Raw genomic sequence first — 17,931 nt, forward strand, 5'->3', positions numbered from 1 at the left:
TAGCTCACTACAGCCTTGACCTCCTGGGCTCAAGTGATCTCCAAGTGACCCTCCTGCCTCAGCCTCCTGAGTACCCTCTTGGAGACTACACGTGTGTGCTGCCACACCCAGCTAACTTAAACAAATTTTTTTTTTTTGTAGAGATGGGGTCTTGCTGCCCAGGCTGGTCTCAAACTCCTAGTCTCAAGCAGTCTTCCTGCTTTGGCCTCCCAAAGTGCTAGGATTACAGATGTGAGCTACCATGCCCAGCTAAAATTGGGGTTTTTTGTATTAAATTTCCCCTATTTTAAAATCTTAGGCCGGGCGCGGTGGCTCAAGCCTGTAATCCCAGCACTTTGGGAGGCCGAGACGGGCGGATCACGAGGTCAGGAGATCGAGACCATCCTGGCTAACACGGTGAAACCCCGTCTCTACTAAAAAAATACAAAAAATTAGCCGGGCGAGATGGCGGGCGCCTGTAGTCCCAGCTACTTGGGAGGCTGAGGCGAGAGAATGGCGTAAACCCGGGAGGCGGAGCTTGCAGTGAGCTGAGATCCGGCCACTGCACTCCAGCCTGGGCGACAGAGCGAGACTCCGTCTCAACAAAAAATAAATAAATAAATAAAATAAAATAAAATAAAATCTTGACTCCTGGCCGGGCGTGGTGGCTCAAGCCTGTAATCCCAGCACTTTGGGAGGCCAAGACGGGCGGATCACGAGGTCAAGAGATCGAGACCATCCTGGCTAACATAGTGAAACCCCGTCTCTACTAAAAATACAAAAACTAGCCGGGCGAGGTGGCGGGCGCCTGTAGTCCCAGCTACTCGGGAGGCTGAGGCAGGAGAATGGCGTAAACCCGGGAGGCGGAGCTTGCAGTGAGCTGAGATCCGGCCACTGCACTCCAGTCCGGGCGACAGAGCGAGACTCTGCCTCAAAAAAAAAAAAAAAAAAAAAAATCTTGACTCCTAACTAAAACAGGCAGATATGTAGCAGTGTTCTCCACTGGAACTTTCTGTGATGCTTGGTTCATGCTCTAGATCTGTATTGTCCAGTACAGTAGCCAGTGACCACATAAAGTTTCCGAGCACTTGAAATGTGGCTGGCATGACTGAGAAACTGAATTTTTAAATTTTGTTTTAGGCTGGGCGCAGTGGCTCACGCCTGTAATCCCAACACTTTGGGAGGCTGAAGCAGGAGGATTGCTTGAATCCAGGAGTACGAGACCAGCCTGGGCAGCATGGTGAAATCTTGTCTCTAAAAAAATACAAAATAATTAGCCCAGCGAGGTTGTGTGTACCTGTAGTCCCAGTTACGTGAGAGGCTGAGGTGGGAGGAATCCCTTGAGCCCAGGAGGTCACGCGTGGCTGTGATGAGCTGTGATCGTGCCACTACATTCTAGCCTGGGTAACAGAGTGAGACCCTGTCTCAAAAAAAAAAAAAAAAAAAAAAGCTTAAAACTTTTTGGAGACAGGGCTTCACTCCGTTGCCCAGGCTGGAATGCAGTGGTGTAGCTGTAGCTCACTGCAGTGTTGAATTTCTGGGCTCAAGCAATCTTCTTGCCTTGGCCTCCCAAATGCTGGGATTGCAGGAGTGAGCCACCATGACCAGCTACTTTTAATTAAATGGCCACATGTGTCTCCTGTATGGACAGTGCCACTGTGTATTACTTAAGAGTATGAGTTCCAGATTGTCTAAGTTCAAATCCAAGCTCTACCACTTCCCGGCTGGCTTGTGATCCCGTGCAAGTTACTTCACCTCTCAGTGCCTCGGTTTCTACATTTATAGAATAACAGGACAGGCACAGTGGCTCCTGCCTGTCATCCCAACACTTCAGGAGGCTGAGGTGGGAGGATCACTTGAGGCCAGGAGTTGGAGAGCAGCCTGGGCAACATGGGAAGACCCTGTCTCTTAAAAAAAAAAAAAAAAGTTAACTGTCTCCTAGGCTAGTTTTGGGGACCACATGAAGCACTCCCGTGTAGGCACTCAGATGGTAGCTATGTAAACCTTAGGCAAGGCACCTCTCCCTCAGTTTCCTCATCTCTAAAATGGGGTGATGGTAAGTACGTTAGCAGATGGTTGTGAGGCGTAAACAGCACAGTCCGTACGTGGGTTATATGTTTGTATTCCCAAGGGCTTGCTGTTAACAAGGGTTATTACAGATTGAAATATCTTAGCTGGGCGTGGTGGCTCACCCCTATAATCCCAACACTTTTGGGATGCCGAGGTGGGTGGATCCCCTGAAGTCAGGAGTTTGAGACCAGCCTGGCCAACATGGCGAAACCCCGTCTCTACTAAAAAATACAAAGAAATTAGCTGGGCATAGTGGCACGTGCCTGTAATTCCAGCTACATGGGAGGCTGAGGCAGGAGAATCGATTAAACCCGGGAGGTGGAGGTTGCAGTGAGCCGAGATCACAACACTGCACTCCAGCCCAGGTGACAGAGTGAGACTGTCTCAAAAACAAAAAAAAAACAAAGCTCTGCTGTCATGAACTGATGTTCAGTGTTCTCATGGAGGAGACGGACAATGATCAGATAACTTCCTGGGTAATAAATGCATAAATAAAAAGTATAGCAAGGAGCCGCAGTCATCTGGGAACTTGGAGGACTGGTTTAGACCGGATGGGATGGACAGGGGACCTCTTGGGAAGGCGCATCTCAGCAGAGATGGGACGAAGTGGAGGGAAGCCCTGGGATAGCTGGGTGTGCCTGAGGCACACTCAGGGCCTCCACAACTGCTGTTCGCTCTGCCAGAAGTGGTTTTCCCTAAAGTCTACACGACTTACTCTTTTAGGCCTTTGCTTAAATGTGACCTTGGCATGGCCTATTTTTTTTTTTTTTTCTTTTTTCGAGACAGTCTCGCTCTGTTGCTCAGGCTGGAGTGCAGTAGTGTGATCTTGGCTTACTGCAACCTCCACCTCCTGGGTTCAAGTGATTCTTCTGCCTCAGCTTCCCCAGTAGCTGGGACTACAGGTGCCCGCCACCATGCCCAGCTAATTTTTGTATTTTTAGTAGAGATGGGGTTTCAGCATGTTGGCCAGGCTGGTCTTGAACTGCTGACCTCAAGTGATCTGCCCGCCTCGGCCTCCCAAAGTGCTGGGATTACAGGAGCCACCCGTGCCTGGCCAGCATGGCCTTCTATGGTCACTACGGTCAGCATATAAAGGAAAGTCATGAGTAGTCAGAAAGATGCTCAGAAATCCCTTAAAGTACATGACACTACACACACACACACACACACACACACACACACACACACACACCACACACCACAAAAGAATCCACGTGAAATGCCATTGTGCCTGCCACAAACCTTCACAAAGGCTGGCAATTTTTATGATCTTTAAAATTTTCGGGCCAGGCTTAATGGCTCACACCTATAATTCCAACACTTTAGGAGGCTGAGATAGGAGCATCACTTGAGGCCAGGAGTTCGAGACCAGCCTAGGTAACATAGTGAGACCCTCTCTAGGGGGAAAAAAAAAGTTCAGGCGTGGTGGTGGGCGCCCATAATCCCAGCTAAATGGAAGGCTGAGGTATGAGAATTGCTTGAACTCGGGAAGCGGAGGTTGCAGTGAGCTGAGATCAAGCCACTGCACTGCAGCAGCCTGGGTGACAGAGCGAGACTCCATCTCAAAACAAAACAAAACAAAAACATTCTGAGATATCTCAGACCTGGAATCTGTTCCCCCGATGATCATCCAGGGCAGGAATTTGCTTCCTTCCACAGCTGGTTGCCCAAATTCTGTTAAAATTATTCTGTGATGGGATGTCTATTCCCTCACCTAACCCAATATGAGACCTAATTTGCCTCCAGGTGACTGGTTTACAAGGTCTGGCTTTACTCCTTGGGGCCACATAACCTGTCTGAGCAGCGGGGATGTGGAAGGAGGGTCTCAAATGTCAGCCTGAGAAGCTTACATATTTAGAAGGCACTGGGGAGCTATAGAAGAGTCTAATGCAAGTGAAGGAAATGGTCTGATTTGTGCTTAGATAAACCCCACAGGGGCAGGCATGGTGGCTCATGCCTGTAATCTCAGCATTTTGGAAGGCCGAGGTGGGAGGATCGCTTTTGCTCAGGAGTTGAGCCTGGGCAACATAGGGAGACCCCATCTCTACCAAAAATAATAAATTAGCCAGGTGTGGGGGCTCATGCCTGTAATCCTAGCTACTTGGGAGGCTGAGGTGGAAGGATCATTTAAGCCCAGGAAGTTGAGGCTGTAGTAAGCTAGGATAATGCCACTGCAGTGCAGCCTGGGCAACAGAGACCTCATCTCAAAAAAAATAAAGACCTCATAGGCCAGAGTGGTCATGGCTGAGGGAGGCACAGACAGGGGTCGGGTGGAATAAAAGAATCACAGGGGGGTGTGGGAACTCAGGAGGTGCTTGATGCTTCTGGGGAGTATTAGGGAGCGCTGCCTGGAGGAGGTGAAGTCTGAATGGTGAAAAAGGAATTAAAGAAGGGAGTAGAGCCGGGCACAGTGGCTCATGCCTGTAATCCCAGCACTTTGGGAGGCCGAGGTGGGCAGATCACGAGGTCAGGAGTTGGAGACCAGCCTGGCCAAGATGGTGAAACCCCGTCTCTACTAAAAATACAAAAATTAGCCAGGCGTGGTGGCGCATACCTGTAATCCCAGCTACTCGGGAGGCTGAGGCAGGAGAATCGCTTGATCCTGGAAGGTGGAGGTTGCAGTGAGCGGAGCCACTGCACTCCAGCCTGGGCGAAATAATAAAACTCCATCTCAAAAAATAATAATACATTAAAAAAAAAAAGGGGGGGGAGTGGAAAAGACTCCGTAAGGGAAAGGAACCTGGGATGTTCTGCCCAATCTGACCCATGGCCCTGCCTTGCTCAAATGCCAGTGTTGTCAGAATTCAGAGAAGAATTTTTAGGCTGGTTTTTCCTTCTTCTCTTTCTTCTTCTTCTTCTTTCTTCTTTCCTTCCTCCTTCCTCCCTCCTCCTCCTCCTTCTCTTCTTCTTCTTCTTCTTTTTTTTTTTTTTTTTTTTTTTTGAGAGGGAGTCTGGCTCTGTCGCCCAGGCTGGAGTGCAGTGGCCGGATCTCAGCTCACTGCAAGCTCCGCCTCCCGGGTTCACGCCATTCTCCTGCCTCAGCCTCCCGAGTAGCTGGGACTACAGGAGCCCGCCACCTCGCCCGGCTAGTTTTTTGTATTTTTTTAGTAGAAACGGGGTTTCACCGTGTCAGCCAGGATGGTCTTGATCTCCTGACCTCGTGATCCACCCGTCTCGGCCTCCCAAAGTGCTGGGATTACAGGCTTGAGCCACCGCGCCCGGCTTTTTTTTTTTTTTTGAGACGGAGTCTGGTTCTGTCGCCCAGGCTGGAGTGCGGTGACCGGATCTCAGCTCACTGCAAGCTCCGCCTCCGCCTCCGGGGTTTACGCCATTCTCCTGCCTCCGCCTCCCAAGTAGCTGGGACTACAGGCGCCCGCCTCGTCCGCCCGGCTAGTTTTTTGTATTCTTTAGTAGAGACGGGGTTTCACCGTATTAGCCAGGATGGTCTCGATCTCCTGACCTTGTGATCCGCCCGTCTCGGCCCCCCAAAGTGCTGGGATTACAGGCTTGAGCCACCGCGCCCGGCCCTCTTCTTCTTCTTTTTGCAGAAAAGTGTGTCTTGCTATGTTGCCTGGCTGGTCTCAAATTCCTGGCCTTAAGCAGTCCCCTGCCTCAGCCTCCGAAAGTGTGGGGATTATAGGCCTGAGCCGCTGTGCCCAGCCTGGTCTTCTTTCATTCGTTAAAAAATGAACTGGGCAGGGATTAGTGGCTCATGCCTGTAATCCCAGCACGCTGGGAGGCTGAGGTGGGTGGATCACCTGAAGGTCAGGAGTTCGAGACCAGCCTGGCTGACATGGTGAAACACCGTCTGTACTAAAAATATAAAAAATTAGGCCGGGCGCGGTGGCTCAAGCCTGTAATCCCAGCACTTTGGGAGGCCGAGACAGGCGGATCACGAGGTCAGGAGATCGAGACCATCCTGGCTAACAGGGTGAAACCCGGTCTCTACTAAAAAATACAAAAAATCAGCCGGGCGTGGTGGTGGGCACCTGTAGTCCCAGTCACTTAGGAGGCTGAGGCAGGCGAATGGTGTAAACCCGGGAGGCGGAGCTTGCGGTGAGCTGAGATCTGGCCACTGCACTCCAGCCCGGGCGACAGAGCGAGACTCTGTCTCAAAAAATAAAAAATAAATAAAATAAAATAAAAAATAAAAAATTAGCCGAGCGTGGTGGAGGGTGCCTGTAATCACAGCTACTCCGGAGGCTGAGGCAGCAGAATCGCTTGAACCCGGGAGGTGGAGGTTGCAGTGAGCCAAGATCACACCACTGCACGCCAGCCTGGGCAACGAGGGAAACTTCTCAAAAAAAAAAAAAAAAAAAAAAATTAACTGAGTGCCTACTGTATGCCTGGCTCTGCTGGTCTATGCTTCGTTGGTTACTATGTCTTCTCTGGAAAAAAAACATATAAATTGAACCTGTATTTTTCCCTATAATCATTAACCTGTAAGCACAAAAATTTTTTACTTTGGGGGGAAAGACAAAGAAGTTACCCCAGCTCAAGGGTTTTGCCCCATGCCTGGCAGGGAGCAATTATGACCAGAGGGGCTGGGACATCTGCTCCTAATTGGCTTTTCCTGCTGAGGTCCTGGAATACTAAAGGGTTTCTGAAGGGCCCGGGGTGTCCCCCGCCTCATTCTTCTGGGGTGGGGGAGCGGGTCCCTGTATGTGAAGACGGAATTTCCTGCCCATTTGCTCCTCACACCTTCCGGAGGCCAAACGGGCAGCCCAGCTGCGGCCCGAAGGGGGAGGGGCTCGGCCGCCCGGCAGATGGCGGCATTTACATACAGCTGGGAGCCCCTTCTGAGGCCGAGCTCCTCACCCTGGCGTCTGGTGCGTCCGCGATGCGGGGTTTGGGAGGGTGGCTTTGTCTTGGGGAGGGGGAACGCACACACGCCCGCACACAGGGGTCCACAAAGAACTCCGGATCTTCATCGTATTCACACGTGGCTGCATCCATGGACTTCTCAAACCCAGTCTCATTCACACACAGGCGCCCTCAGCCATTCCCACCTTGCACAGCCTCTACCACACCCGCACAGAACACAAAGTCACAGGTTTATACGGCTATACAGGATCTTCCATAAACACACACACACAGAGAAGTATCTACACAGCCACACCATCTCAAAGAGTCACACAATCACGACGTCGTGTACACGTCCAGTTTCCCACTCGGGTGTGCGTACAGAGTCAGAATTGTTTACAGCCTCATAAATGTGTCAGTCACACACAACTCCAGGCGTATGCTGAGCCGCACAGTCCCACGTGGACACGCAATCACAAAGTCATGCACACCCTCCAGTAGCTCGGGTTCATACCACACTTCCAGAATCTTAAAATCATGTACAACCTCACACACAGGCTTAGCCCCCCCCCCCCCAGCCACACACCGAGTCGCGGGATCACCCACTCATGACCTCGCCCGTGCCTACGACCACAGACAGAATCTCGCTGATGCTCCTGCACGCTCCCCTTCCCCTGTGACTCCCCCCGCCCTTGGTCCCTTGGGGCCGGGTAGCTGCCTGAAGGGGCGGGGCCATTCCCTCAGATATAAGACTCGGAAGCCAGCAGCTGCGACTCCCGAGACCCCCTCCAAGAAGGCCATGGTCTCCCCACGGATGTCTCGGCTCCTCTCCCAGACTGTGATCTTAGCGCTCATTTTCCTCCCTCAGGTCAGAGCCAGGTGGGAGGTGGCGTGGAAAGGGATGAATGCGGGGGAGAGGGGTGAGTGCGACCTGAAGGTCTTGGGGAGGGAGCGCGAGGCGGACGGGACGCCTGAGTCCCCCCGACCGCCTCACCCTGCGCCCGTCTTCGCCCCAGGCACGGCCTGCTGGCGTCTTCGAGCTGCAGATCCACTCTTTCGGGCCGGGTCCAGGCCCAGGGGCCCCGCGGTCCCCCTGCAGCGCCCGGGGCCCCTGCCGCCTCTTCTTCAGAGTCTGCCTGAAGCCTGGGCTCTCGGAGGAGGCCGCCGAGTCCCCGTGCGCCCTGGGCGCGGCGCTGAGTGCGCGCGGACCCGTCTACACCGAGCAGCCCGAAGCGACCGCGCCTAATCTCCCACTGCCCAACGGCCTCTTGCAGGTGCCCTTTCGGGACGCCTGGCCTGTAAGTGCTGCCCCCGGGGGACTCCCGGTGCTGGAGGCCTAACCCTGCCACCAAAACCTCCACCTCCTCTCCCCTCCAACTTCCAAGACCCTAATCCCGCCTCCCAGGGGGTGGACCAAATTCCCAGACCAGTAACTCCACCATCTGGAACCCCACATTCCCAGACCTCTAAACACTACGCACTGGGGATTCTAAATGTTCTGATTCCCCAACCCTGGATGGTGGAACCCCCAAATTCCCAGAATCTCAAACCCAACCTCTGAAATCCTAAACTCAAGGAACCCTACCTCTACTCCTTGGGGATCCCTAAAAACTGGGGTCCTCATCTTTCTCCGCAAACCTCTCACACCTTGTCTTGGGAACCACTAATATCTTCTCTTTTTTTTTGTTCTGTCCTCAGTTATTTCAATTGGGTCCTGTATTAATTACTCTTTCACCTCCAAAATCCTATCTCCCATCCCCACAACCCAAAGGCACAAAGATGAACAGACCTGTATTGCAATTCTAGACCCTTGTCCTTTTGGATAAGTGACTGCCTGGTTTCCAGATTCAGTTTCCTAAGCTTAAAAATGGGATCATCCTGGTACCTCACAAGGATCCCTTTTGAGCGATTCAACCACATCTCTTGAATAAAGTGCTTACCACTTAGTAAGTGCTCAATAAAGCAAGCCATGTCCAGTAGGCTCACCCTGTAATTCCAGCACTTTAGGAGGCTTAGGCGGCAGGATCGCTTGAGCCCAGCAGTTTGAGACCAGTCTCAGTAACATAGTGAGTAACATAGTCTCAGTAACATACTTGTCTGTAAAACAAAACAAAACAAATAGCGGGGCATGGTGACATGCACGTGTAGTCCCAGCTACTGGGGAGGCTGAGGTGGCAGGATTGCTTGAGCCTTGGAGGTTGTTGCAGTGAGCCAAGATTGTGCCACTGCACTCCAGCCTGGTTGACAGAGTGAGACCCTGTCTCCCCCTCGCCCCCCTCAAAAAGCCACAGATGTCATTCCTTCCCTGGGCTGGGCTGGTCCCTCTGGGAATTGTCCCTTGCTTGCTCAGTCCCCAGCAATGGCCATCACCCTCTATTCCTGAACTCTGGCCTTCACTGAGTACTTACCCTAACCACTGTCTTTCATCTTTCATCTCCCCCTTCCTTCACCGAACCAGGGCACCTTCTCTCTCATCATTGAAACCTGGAGAGAGGAGTTAGGAGACCAGATTGGAGGTGAGAGTCTTCAGTCTTGGGACTGGTGGGGAAGCTGGGCCATGCGAGACATGGGGTTGGTGGTATTGTCTATAGGTCTTATGATGTCATCACAGCTCCTGGGATGTGGTGCCGGGTGTTGACAGCTCCAGGGCTCTTGGCATCTCAGGCACAGAAATGTCCCTGGTACTGGATGTTGCAGTCTGTGGTCCTGGTAGCAGATGAAGTAGGGGAAGCTCTCTTACTATCAACACTTCCGGAGCAGGGCATACCATTTCCCAGCCCTACTTTATCACCATCTGATATTGAGAGCTCAGGGTGCGATATGAGTTACTTCTGGTTCTTCTATGTGAAGTTTTTTTTTTTTTTTTTTTTTTCAAGACAGAGTCTCGCTCTATTGCCCAGGCTGGAGTGCAATCTCACTCACTGTAACCTCTGCCTTCCGAGTTCAAGCAATTCTCCTGCCTCACCCTCCCAAGTAGCTGGGATTACAGGCACCCACAACCACGCCTAGCTACTTTTTTTGTATTTTTAGTAGAAACAGGATTTCACCATGTTGGCCAGGCTGGTCTCGAACTCCTGACCTCGTGATTCGCCCACCTCGGCCTCCCAAAGTGTTGAGATTATAGGCGAGAGCCACCGCGCTCAGCCCCTATGTGAAGCTCTGTCACTTTCTCCATGTGGAGGTCCCAGGGAGCCCTGTGGGATGTCAGAGCTTCACCAAGGAGAATATTGAGCAGAGGTTCCTGGGAGGGATACAGGCCATTCTTTTTTTTTTTTGAGACGGAGTCTCACTCTGTTGCCCAGGCTGGAGTGCAGTGGCTGGATCTCAGCTCACTGCAAGCTCCACCTCCCAGGTTTATGCCATTCTCCTGCCTCAGCCTCCCGAGTAGCTGGGACTACAGGCGCCCGCCACCTCGCCCGGCTAGTTTTTTGTTATTTTTTTAGTAGAGACGGGGTTTCACCGTGTTGGCCAGGATGGTCTCGATCTTCTGACCTCGTGATCCGCCCGTCTTGGCCTCCCAAAGTGCTGGGATTACAGGCTTGAGCTACCGCGCCCGGCCGTTACAGGGCATTCTTATCCTCAACTTGGGAGACTCTATTGCTATGTGAGGCCCACACCTGGGGGGTTTGTCACCATTTTTTTTCTTGTTCTTATTTTATTTTTTAATGGAGATGGGATCTCGCTATGTTGCCCAGGCTTGTCTCAAACTCCTAGGCTCAAGTGATCCATTGACTTTGGCCTCCCCAAACGTTGGGATTATAGGAGTGAGCCACTTCTTCACTGTTCTGATGTAGAAAGCTGTATCACAATCTTGGGGAGGTGACACCTTTGCCTTCAAGAAAGTGTCACTCTCCCAGTATCCCAAGGTCTCAGGTAATGTGGTAATTTACGGTCTAGTAATTGGGGTCTCTGCCACTCTTTTGATATAGGAAGATCCGGAGGCACAATTTAGGGGTGTTATGACCTCACTTCAGACATGTTATTGTTCTTTGGCCATATCAAGGTACCAAATGTCACAGGGTGTTAGAGGTCTCATTATTACTTCAATTTACAAAGATCCGGGTCAAAATACGGTAGTATTAAGGTTTCTGTGAGATAACTGTTTATTTTATTTTATTTTTTTTTTGAGAGGGAGTCTTGCTCTGTCACTCAGGTTGGAGTGCGATGGCTCTCTCTCGGTTCACCACAACCTCCACTCCTGGGTGCAAGTGATTCTCTTGCCTTAGCCTCCAGAGTAGCTGGGATTACAGGCGTGCGCCACCACGCCTGGCTAATTTTTTTTTTTTTTTTTTTTTTTAAGTAGAGACAGTTTCACCATATTGGTCAGGCTGGTCTTGAACTCTTGACCTCAGGTGGTCCACCTGTCTCGGCCTCCCGAAGTGCTGGGATTTCAGGCTTGAGCCACCACACGCCTGGCCGAGAGAACTGTTATCTAGGGTACTAGAAGAGACCATGACATTGCAGGTCCCAGGGTGCATTGGGGAGTTCACAGCCTTGCTAAAGTAAGGAGAGTGACTGCCATTCTAGTCGCGAGGTCCAAGGACCCCAGGGCTCCATGAGGGTGTTTTGGCCTCGCTGGGGAGAATGCGGCCGGGGCGCTCCGTATGCATCCATGTTCGGCCGGGCCCACCCCAGCACCCCTCCTTTTGCCTGTCCCCACAGGGCCCGCCTGGAGCCTGCTGGCGCGCGTGACCAGACGGCGGCGCTTGGCAGCCGGGGGCCAGTGGGGCCAGGACATTCAGCGCGCAGGCGCTTGGGAGCTGCGCTTCTCCTACCGCGCGCGCTGCGAGCCGCCTGCCGTCGGGACCGCGTGCACGCGCCTCTGCCGTCCGCGCAGCGCCCCCTCGCGGTGCGGCCCGGGACTGCGCCCCTGCGCACCGCTCGAGGACGAGTGTGAGGCGCCGGGTGAGTCCTGCGTTCAACCCCACCCCGTCCCAGCCAGGGACCCCGGCCCCTCCTGAGCGTCATTCGCGGCCCCCAGTCCCCTCTCACAACCCACTCACCCTCTTCAGGGTACTCTAGAGTCCCCCACCATGTACCCCAGGCACCCCTCTTCAGGGAGCTGGGGAATGCGCTGACTGCTGTGGATGTACCCCAAACCCCGTCCACCATCCAGCTGCCACCTTCAGGGAAACCGAGGACCCTGGACCTCTCTCCAGCCCTGCCTTACTACTCGAGCCCTCTTCCCTCTCCCAGCCCTCTTGTTGCCACAAATAGGAAGTCCACGTCCATTTCCTATGCTGGCACCCTCCAGTTCCTTCCCTAACCCACATTCACACCCTGTCCCGATGCTAGGACTCCAAAGCTCTTCTAATTCTGCGGCCCTCCCGACTCCCACCCGGAATCTTTGGAATCTCTTCCCAGTCCACTCTGGCCAAGGGCCTCTCCATCCTCCCTCCCTAGGGTTGCAGGCCAGAACCCATGGCTTCTTAAAGCTTGGAATTCTTCAGACCCCTCCTCAAATTTCAGAGCCCCACCAAGGCCCCTAGGACTCCCAGGCTAATCCAGATCTTCCCAGAGCCACCCTAATTCAAGACACTCCCATCTTCCCTGAAAGGCCAGGGGTCCTCCCACCAATCCCAAATCCCCTCCCTGTCTCCTATCCTCACGATCTGACGTGGGTGCCCCGGTCCCATTCTCCTTCCAAGAGCACAGACTCCAGCCCGATGGCGTGGGTTCACATCCTCACTCCTCCATTTCCTAGGTGGGCTGGTCACTTTGTCTCTGTGAGCCTCAGTTTCCCCATCTGTAAACTGGGGAGGAGGGGTCACAGTACCATCTAGTCCCAATGATTATCTGTCACAAGGATGAAGCAAGGTGGCGCAGGGAACGTGCTGAGAAACCTCCCTGAGTTCCATCTTGTCCCTGGCCCTCCCCGACCTTGGTGTTCCCTTTCTCTCTGCCTCTCTGTCCCCCGTAGCGGTATGCCGAGCAGGCTGCAGCCTCGAGCATGGTTTCTGTGAGCAGCCGGGTGAATGCCGATGCCTGGAGGGCTGGACTGGACCCCTCTGCACAGTCCCTGTCTCCACCAGCAGCTGCCTCGGCCCCAGGGGCCCGTCCTCTGCTACCACCGGATGCCTTGTCCCTGGACCTGGGCCCTGTGACGGGAACCCGTGTGCCAATGGGGGCAGCTGTAGTGTCAGTGTCACCCTTCCCACCTTGTCCTGCTTAGTACTTTACCCTGGGAGCCACGGCCCCCTCCATGGGGCTCCATGAGACGCCAGCTTGGAGAGGAGGTCTGGGAATAGCTATCAGGGAGGTCTTCCTGGAGGCATCCAGCCTGCATCTGGGGCCTTGAAGTAGGATTAGGTGATGGGGATGGGACTGGGGAGAGCATACTCAGTGGGTGGCCCTGAAAGATGTGGGAGTGGAAATGATGAGGAGCCGTGTGGGGCCACAGCTGCTCCCACTGTGGGAGTGAGAATGGTTCAGGGTCCAAGGTAGTGGGTGGGGGGTCCAAATCGGTTGGAGATTTGGGATCTGCGGGCACAGGGGGGTGGAGACATCAGAGAAGGCTTCCTGGAGATGGCTCCGGGCTGGGGCTTCTGGGACATGATTAGAGAGGGTGGCCAGGTGAGTGGCCTGCAGGGAGCAAGGGTGCAGAGGTGGCAGTGAGTGAGCCTGGCATGGAGTGCTGGGGTAGAGTAGGGTCCAGTGTGGGCCACCTGGATACTGCCACACTCAGGGTTCAAATACTTAGGGGGAGGCTCTGGGAAGGAAAGATCCAGAGAACACTTCCTGGAGGAGGTGGGCTGAGATCTAGGACCTCCCAGTAGGACTCATCAATGTAGACAGGAGCGAGGAGGGCAGACCAGGCAGGCAGCATTTGGTAGGCAAAGGTGTAGTGGTGGGAATGGGGTCACTCTGGGTCCCCAGAGCTTCCTCCCTGTGGGGTCACATGGGCAGACCCAAAAATGTGGAGTGGACCGAGGGGATGTCGGGAGGACCTCCCAGGGTGGCCCCTGCACAGTGGGACTTGGGACTGGACAAGGAGCAGTCCCCAGTGGTTAGGAATGAGGAGGGGATGGGATTTTTCTCCAAGGAAACTCCATTCTCAAGTCCTCTTGTCCCTGCCCAGGAGACACCCGGGTCCTTTGAATGCACCTGCCCGCGTGGGTTCTACGGGCTGCGGTGTGAGGTGAGCGGGGTGACATGCGCAGATGGACCCTGCTTCAATGGCGGCTTGTGTGTCGGGGGTGCAGACCCTGACTCTGCCTACATCTGCCACTGCCCACCCGGTTTCCAAGGCTCCAACTGTGAGAAGAGGGTGGACCGGTGCAGCCTGCAGCCATGCCACAATGGTGAGGCCTGGAGGCCCCAATGGCAAGGGATGGGGGTGGGGGCCCTGCATGGCTCAGACAGTCCTGGGTTGGGATCCTGGCTTTGACTCTTCTAACCCTAGGGCCAGGGGACCTGATCTTCCACCAGCAAGCCTGTTTGTTCTGTAAAATGGGCAAGGAGACATTCCCTTTCTCATAACTATTAAAATTTACTGTGTGCCAGGCTCTATTCTAGGCACTGAGGATACAGCAGGGAATGAAACAAATTCCCTGCCCCCTCCTGATAGTGCCTGGTGTGCTGAGGATAAGCAGGGAAGCCAGTGTGGTTACACTGATGAGATGAGATCAGGGAGGTGACTAAGGCACATCTTGTGGGACGCCCCTGGGTCACAAGAAGGAGAACTTTCACTTTTCCCCTGAGTGAGATGGAGCCACAGGAAGGTTCTGAACAGAGAAGAGACCTGATATCGGTGCTAACAGATTAAATGAGGCTGGGCACAGTGACTCACGCCTGTAATTCCAGCACTTTGGGAGGCCCAGGTGGGCGGATCACCAGAGTTCAGGAGCTGGAGACCAGCCTGGGCCACATGGTGAAACCCTGTCTCTACTAAAAATACAAAAAATTGGCCGGGCGTGATGGCAGGTGCTTGTAATTCCAGCTACTCGGAAGGCTAAGGCAGAAGAACCACTTGAACTTGGGAGGTGGAGGTTGCAGTCAGCCAAGATCGTGCCACTGCGCTCCCGCCTGGGTGACAGAGTGAGACTCTGTCTCAAAAAAGAGAAGAAAGAAAGAAAGGGCCGGGCGCGGTGGCTCAAGCCTGTAATCCCAGCACTTTGGGAGGCCGAGACGGGCGGATCACGAGATCAGGAGATCGAGACCATCCTGGCTAACACGGTGAAACCCCGTCTCTACTAAAATACAAAAAACTAGCCGGGCGAGGTGGCGGGCGCCTGTAGTCCCAGCTACTCCGGAGGCTGAGGCAGGAGAATGGCGTAAACCCGGGAGGCGGAGCTTGCAGTGAGCTGAGATCCGGCCACTGCACTCCAGCCCGGGCGACAGAGCAAGACTCCGTCTCAAAAAAAAAAAAAAAAGAAAGAAAGAAAAAGATTAAATAAGATCATGAATGTAGGCTGAAGCAGAGAATTGCCTGAACTCGGGAGGCAGATTGCAGTGAGTCCAGATCGCACCACTGCACTCCAGCCTGGAGGTCAGAGCCGAGACTCCCGTTTCAAAAAAAAAAAAAAATCACGAATGTAAAGGGCTGGCTGTTATCTTCTTGCGAGTGAATACGATAATTCTGTCCCAAACACTGAGTGTTCACTCTGGGGTGCGTGGTACTAGGGACACAGCAGGGACCAGGACATGTTTGGGCCGCGCCCTCCTTCCTGGAGGTACCAGCCCAGAGGGGAAGACAGACACCCTCAGTCAGACACAGCCCAGGGTGGGTGGCCAGGGCTGTGATCTGGGAGCACAGGGCAGTGATCAGGGCTGGGATGGAGGAAGGAGCATCGGAGTAGAGACCTGAGGAGTGGGCTAGGGAAGAGAAAAGGGGGGAAAACGGGAGAAAAGGAGGAAGGGAAGACAGGAGGTATTCTAGGCAGAAGAAGGTCAGAGGGTTCAAACACATAGTTCTGGGAGCTGTCTACTATTGAAGTATGGTCGAAGTCGAGGGAAAAAGAGACAAGGGCACCGAGAGCCAAAGAGGTGGCACTGAATTAATTATTCCAAAACTTCATCAGGTAGAAGCGAGCTGGCTTTCCTGGCACACTCCAAGACGCTGGCCCTTGAGTTAAGAGACAGAGAAAAAGGGGACCCCGTGCAGCGATGATAGAGCTGGGAAACAGCGCGGGCAGGTGGGCCCCCAGCTCCCAGGCTGTGCCCTCTGATGCTCCCTTCCCCACAGGCGGACTCTGCCTGGACCTGGGCCACGCCCTGCGCTGCCGCTGCCGTGCCGGCTTCGCGGGTCCACGCTGCGAGCACGACCTCGACGACTGCTCGGGCCGCGCCTGCGCTAACGGCGGCACGTGTGTGGAGGGCGGCGGCGCGCACCGCTGCTCCTGCGCGCTGGGCTTCGGGGGCCGCGACTGCCGCGAGCGCGCGGACCCGTGCGCCGCGCACCCCTGTGCTCACGGCGGCCGTTGCTACGCCCACTTCTCCGGCCTCGTCTGCGCCTGCGCGCCCGGCTACATGGGTGCACGGTGTGAGTTCCCAGTGCACCCCGACGGCGCAAGCGCGTTGCCCGCGGCCCCGCCCGGCCTGAGGCCCGGGGACCCGCAGCGCTACCTTTTGCCGCCGGCTCTGGGACTGCTGGTGGCCGCGGGCGTGGCTGGCGCTGCGCTCTTGCTGGTCCACGTGCGCCGCCGTGGCCACGCCCAGGATGCTGGGTCTCGCTTGCTGGCTGGGACCCCGGAGCCGTCGGTCCATGCACTCCCGGATGCACTCAACAACCTAAGGACGCAGGAGGGTCCCGGGGATGTCCCGAGGTGAGGGGCTGCGCCGCAGACGAACGCCTCGCGCTGCTGGCTGCTTGTACCCATCTCCATGGTGCAGTTGGCCCGATTCCCTGATGCATTTCCCTGGTCGGTCTCTGTTACCCCGTAGCTGGCTTTGGGTTCCCGTTTGTGATGAGTAGGGGAAAACAAGATCTGAGAATTTAAAGGGTCTGAATTTTTCTTCTTTCTTTCCTCCCACAGCTCGTCCGTAGACTGGAATCGCCCTGAAGATGTAGACTCTCGAGGGATTTATGTCATATCTGCTCCTTCCATCTACGCTCGGGAGGTAGCGATGCCCCTTTTACCCCCGCTACACACTGGGCGCGCTGGGCAGAGGCGGAACCTGCTTTTTCCCTACCCTTCCTCGATTCTGTCTGTGAAATGAATTGGGTAGAGTCTCTGGAAGGTTTTAAGCCCATTTTCAGTTCTAACTTAAGTTTCTTCCTATTTTGCATCCCTCTTGTCGTTTGGAGCTACCTGCCATCTTCTCTTCGAAAAAGCTATGGGCTTGAAGAGGTCACTGTGGGGACTCCGCCAGAGCTTTTCCACTGATTCTACTCTGCGGGGAGGCAGGGGAGGCAGAGGGGCAGCCTCTCTAATGTTTCCTACTCGTTTTGTTTCTAGGCCTGACGCGTCTCCTCCGTCCGCACCTGGAGTCAGAGCGTGGATTTTTGTATTTGCTTGGTGGTGCCCAGTCTCTGCCCCAGAGGCTTTGGAGTTCAGTCTCGAAGGGGTGTCTTGGAGAACTCTACTGCTGCAAGTTGTAAATAGTGGTTATTTATATCCTATTTTTTTCTCACCCATCTCTCCAGGAACACCTATAAAGGCTATTATTGTGATCAGTTTTGACTAACGAGGCTGAATACTTTGTATGTAGTATTAGGGCTGAAGGGAAGAGATTTTGTCTCCTGAGGAGAATAGTAGACAGGACTCTATGTTGTAGGGGTCGCAAACGACTCAAACTGCTTTAAATATAAAAGAATTTATGGCTGAGTGCTGTGGCTCACGCCTGTAATCCCACTGAACCACAGAGTGAGATCAGTGGCTGAAGCGGAACGATTGCTTGAGGCTGGGAGTTGGAGAGCAGCTGGGCAACACAGCAAGACCCCTATACGAAAAATTAAAACAAAATTAGCCAGGCCTGGTGGCGCACCTGTAGTTCTACCTACTTGTGAAGCTGAGGCTGGGAGGATGGCCTCAGCTCAGGAGTTTGAGGCTGCAGTGAGCTATGATAACACTACTGCACTAAATCCTGGGCACTACAGCAAGATCCTGTCTCTTTAAAAAAAATGTATTTAGCCGGGCG

The 17,931-nt window shown here is 54.0% G+C and overlaps 1 protein-coding gene across 2 annotated transcripts; it reads left to right on the forward strand.

The window, feature by feature from the left end:
• Nucleotides 1–7,626: 7,626 nt before the first annotated feature.
• DLL3 (delta like canonical Notch ligand 3) lies at nucleotides 7,627–17,467 on the forward strand. Of its 2 annotated transcripts, XM_033226194.1 has the most exons (9): nucleotides 7,627–7,720; nucleotides 7,869–8,150; nucleotides 9,311–9,368; nucleotides 11,515–11,757; nucleotides 12,773–12,990; nucleotides 13,931–14,153; nucleotides 16,037–16,616; nucleotides 16,827–16,911; nucleotides 17,250–17,467. In XM_033226194.1, the coding sequence occupies exons 1-9, from the start codon at nucleotides 7,652–7,654 to the stop codon at nucleotides 17,253–17,255; spliced, it is 1,764 nt and encodes a 587-aa protein (XP_033082085.1). In that variant the 5' UTR covers nucleotides 7,627–7,651; the 3' UTR covers nucleotides 17,256–17,467. The 2 variants fall into 2 exon arrangements, with proteins under 2 accessions (XP_033082085.1, XP_033082084.1); XM_033226193.1 differs by having other exon boundaries at nucleotides 16,827–17,467.
• Nucleotides 17,468–17,931: the final 464 nt, after the last annotated feature.

This window comes from Trachypithecus francoisi, unplaced genomic scaffold, assembly GCF_009764315.1.
Source record: "Trachypithecus francoisi isolate TF-2019V2 unplaced genomic scaffold, Tfra_2.0 Lachesis_group12, whole genome shotgun sequence".
In the NCBI taxonomy this organism is placed as follows: Eukaryota; Metazoa; Chordata; class Mammalia; order Primates; family Cercopithecidae; genus Trachypithecus; species Trachypithecus francoisi.

What these genes read in the sequence shown, in the direction of transcription:
- DLL3 (XM_033226193.1), top strand. Translation starts at nt 7,652, where the DNA reads ATGGTCTCCCCACGGATGTCTCGGCTCCTCTCCCAGACTGTGATCTTA. An exon ending in GTTAGGAGACCAGATTGGAG is followed by an intron (nt 9,369 to 11,514) that starts GTGAGAGTCTTC and finishes CTGTCCCCACAG; the next exon opens with GGCCCGCCTGGAGCCTGCTG. An exon ending in CCAATGGGGGCAGCTGTAGT is followed by an intron (nt 12,991 to 13,930) that starts GTCAGTGTCACC and finishes GTCCCTGCCCAG; the next exon opens with GAGACACCCGGGTCCTTTGA.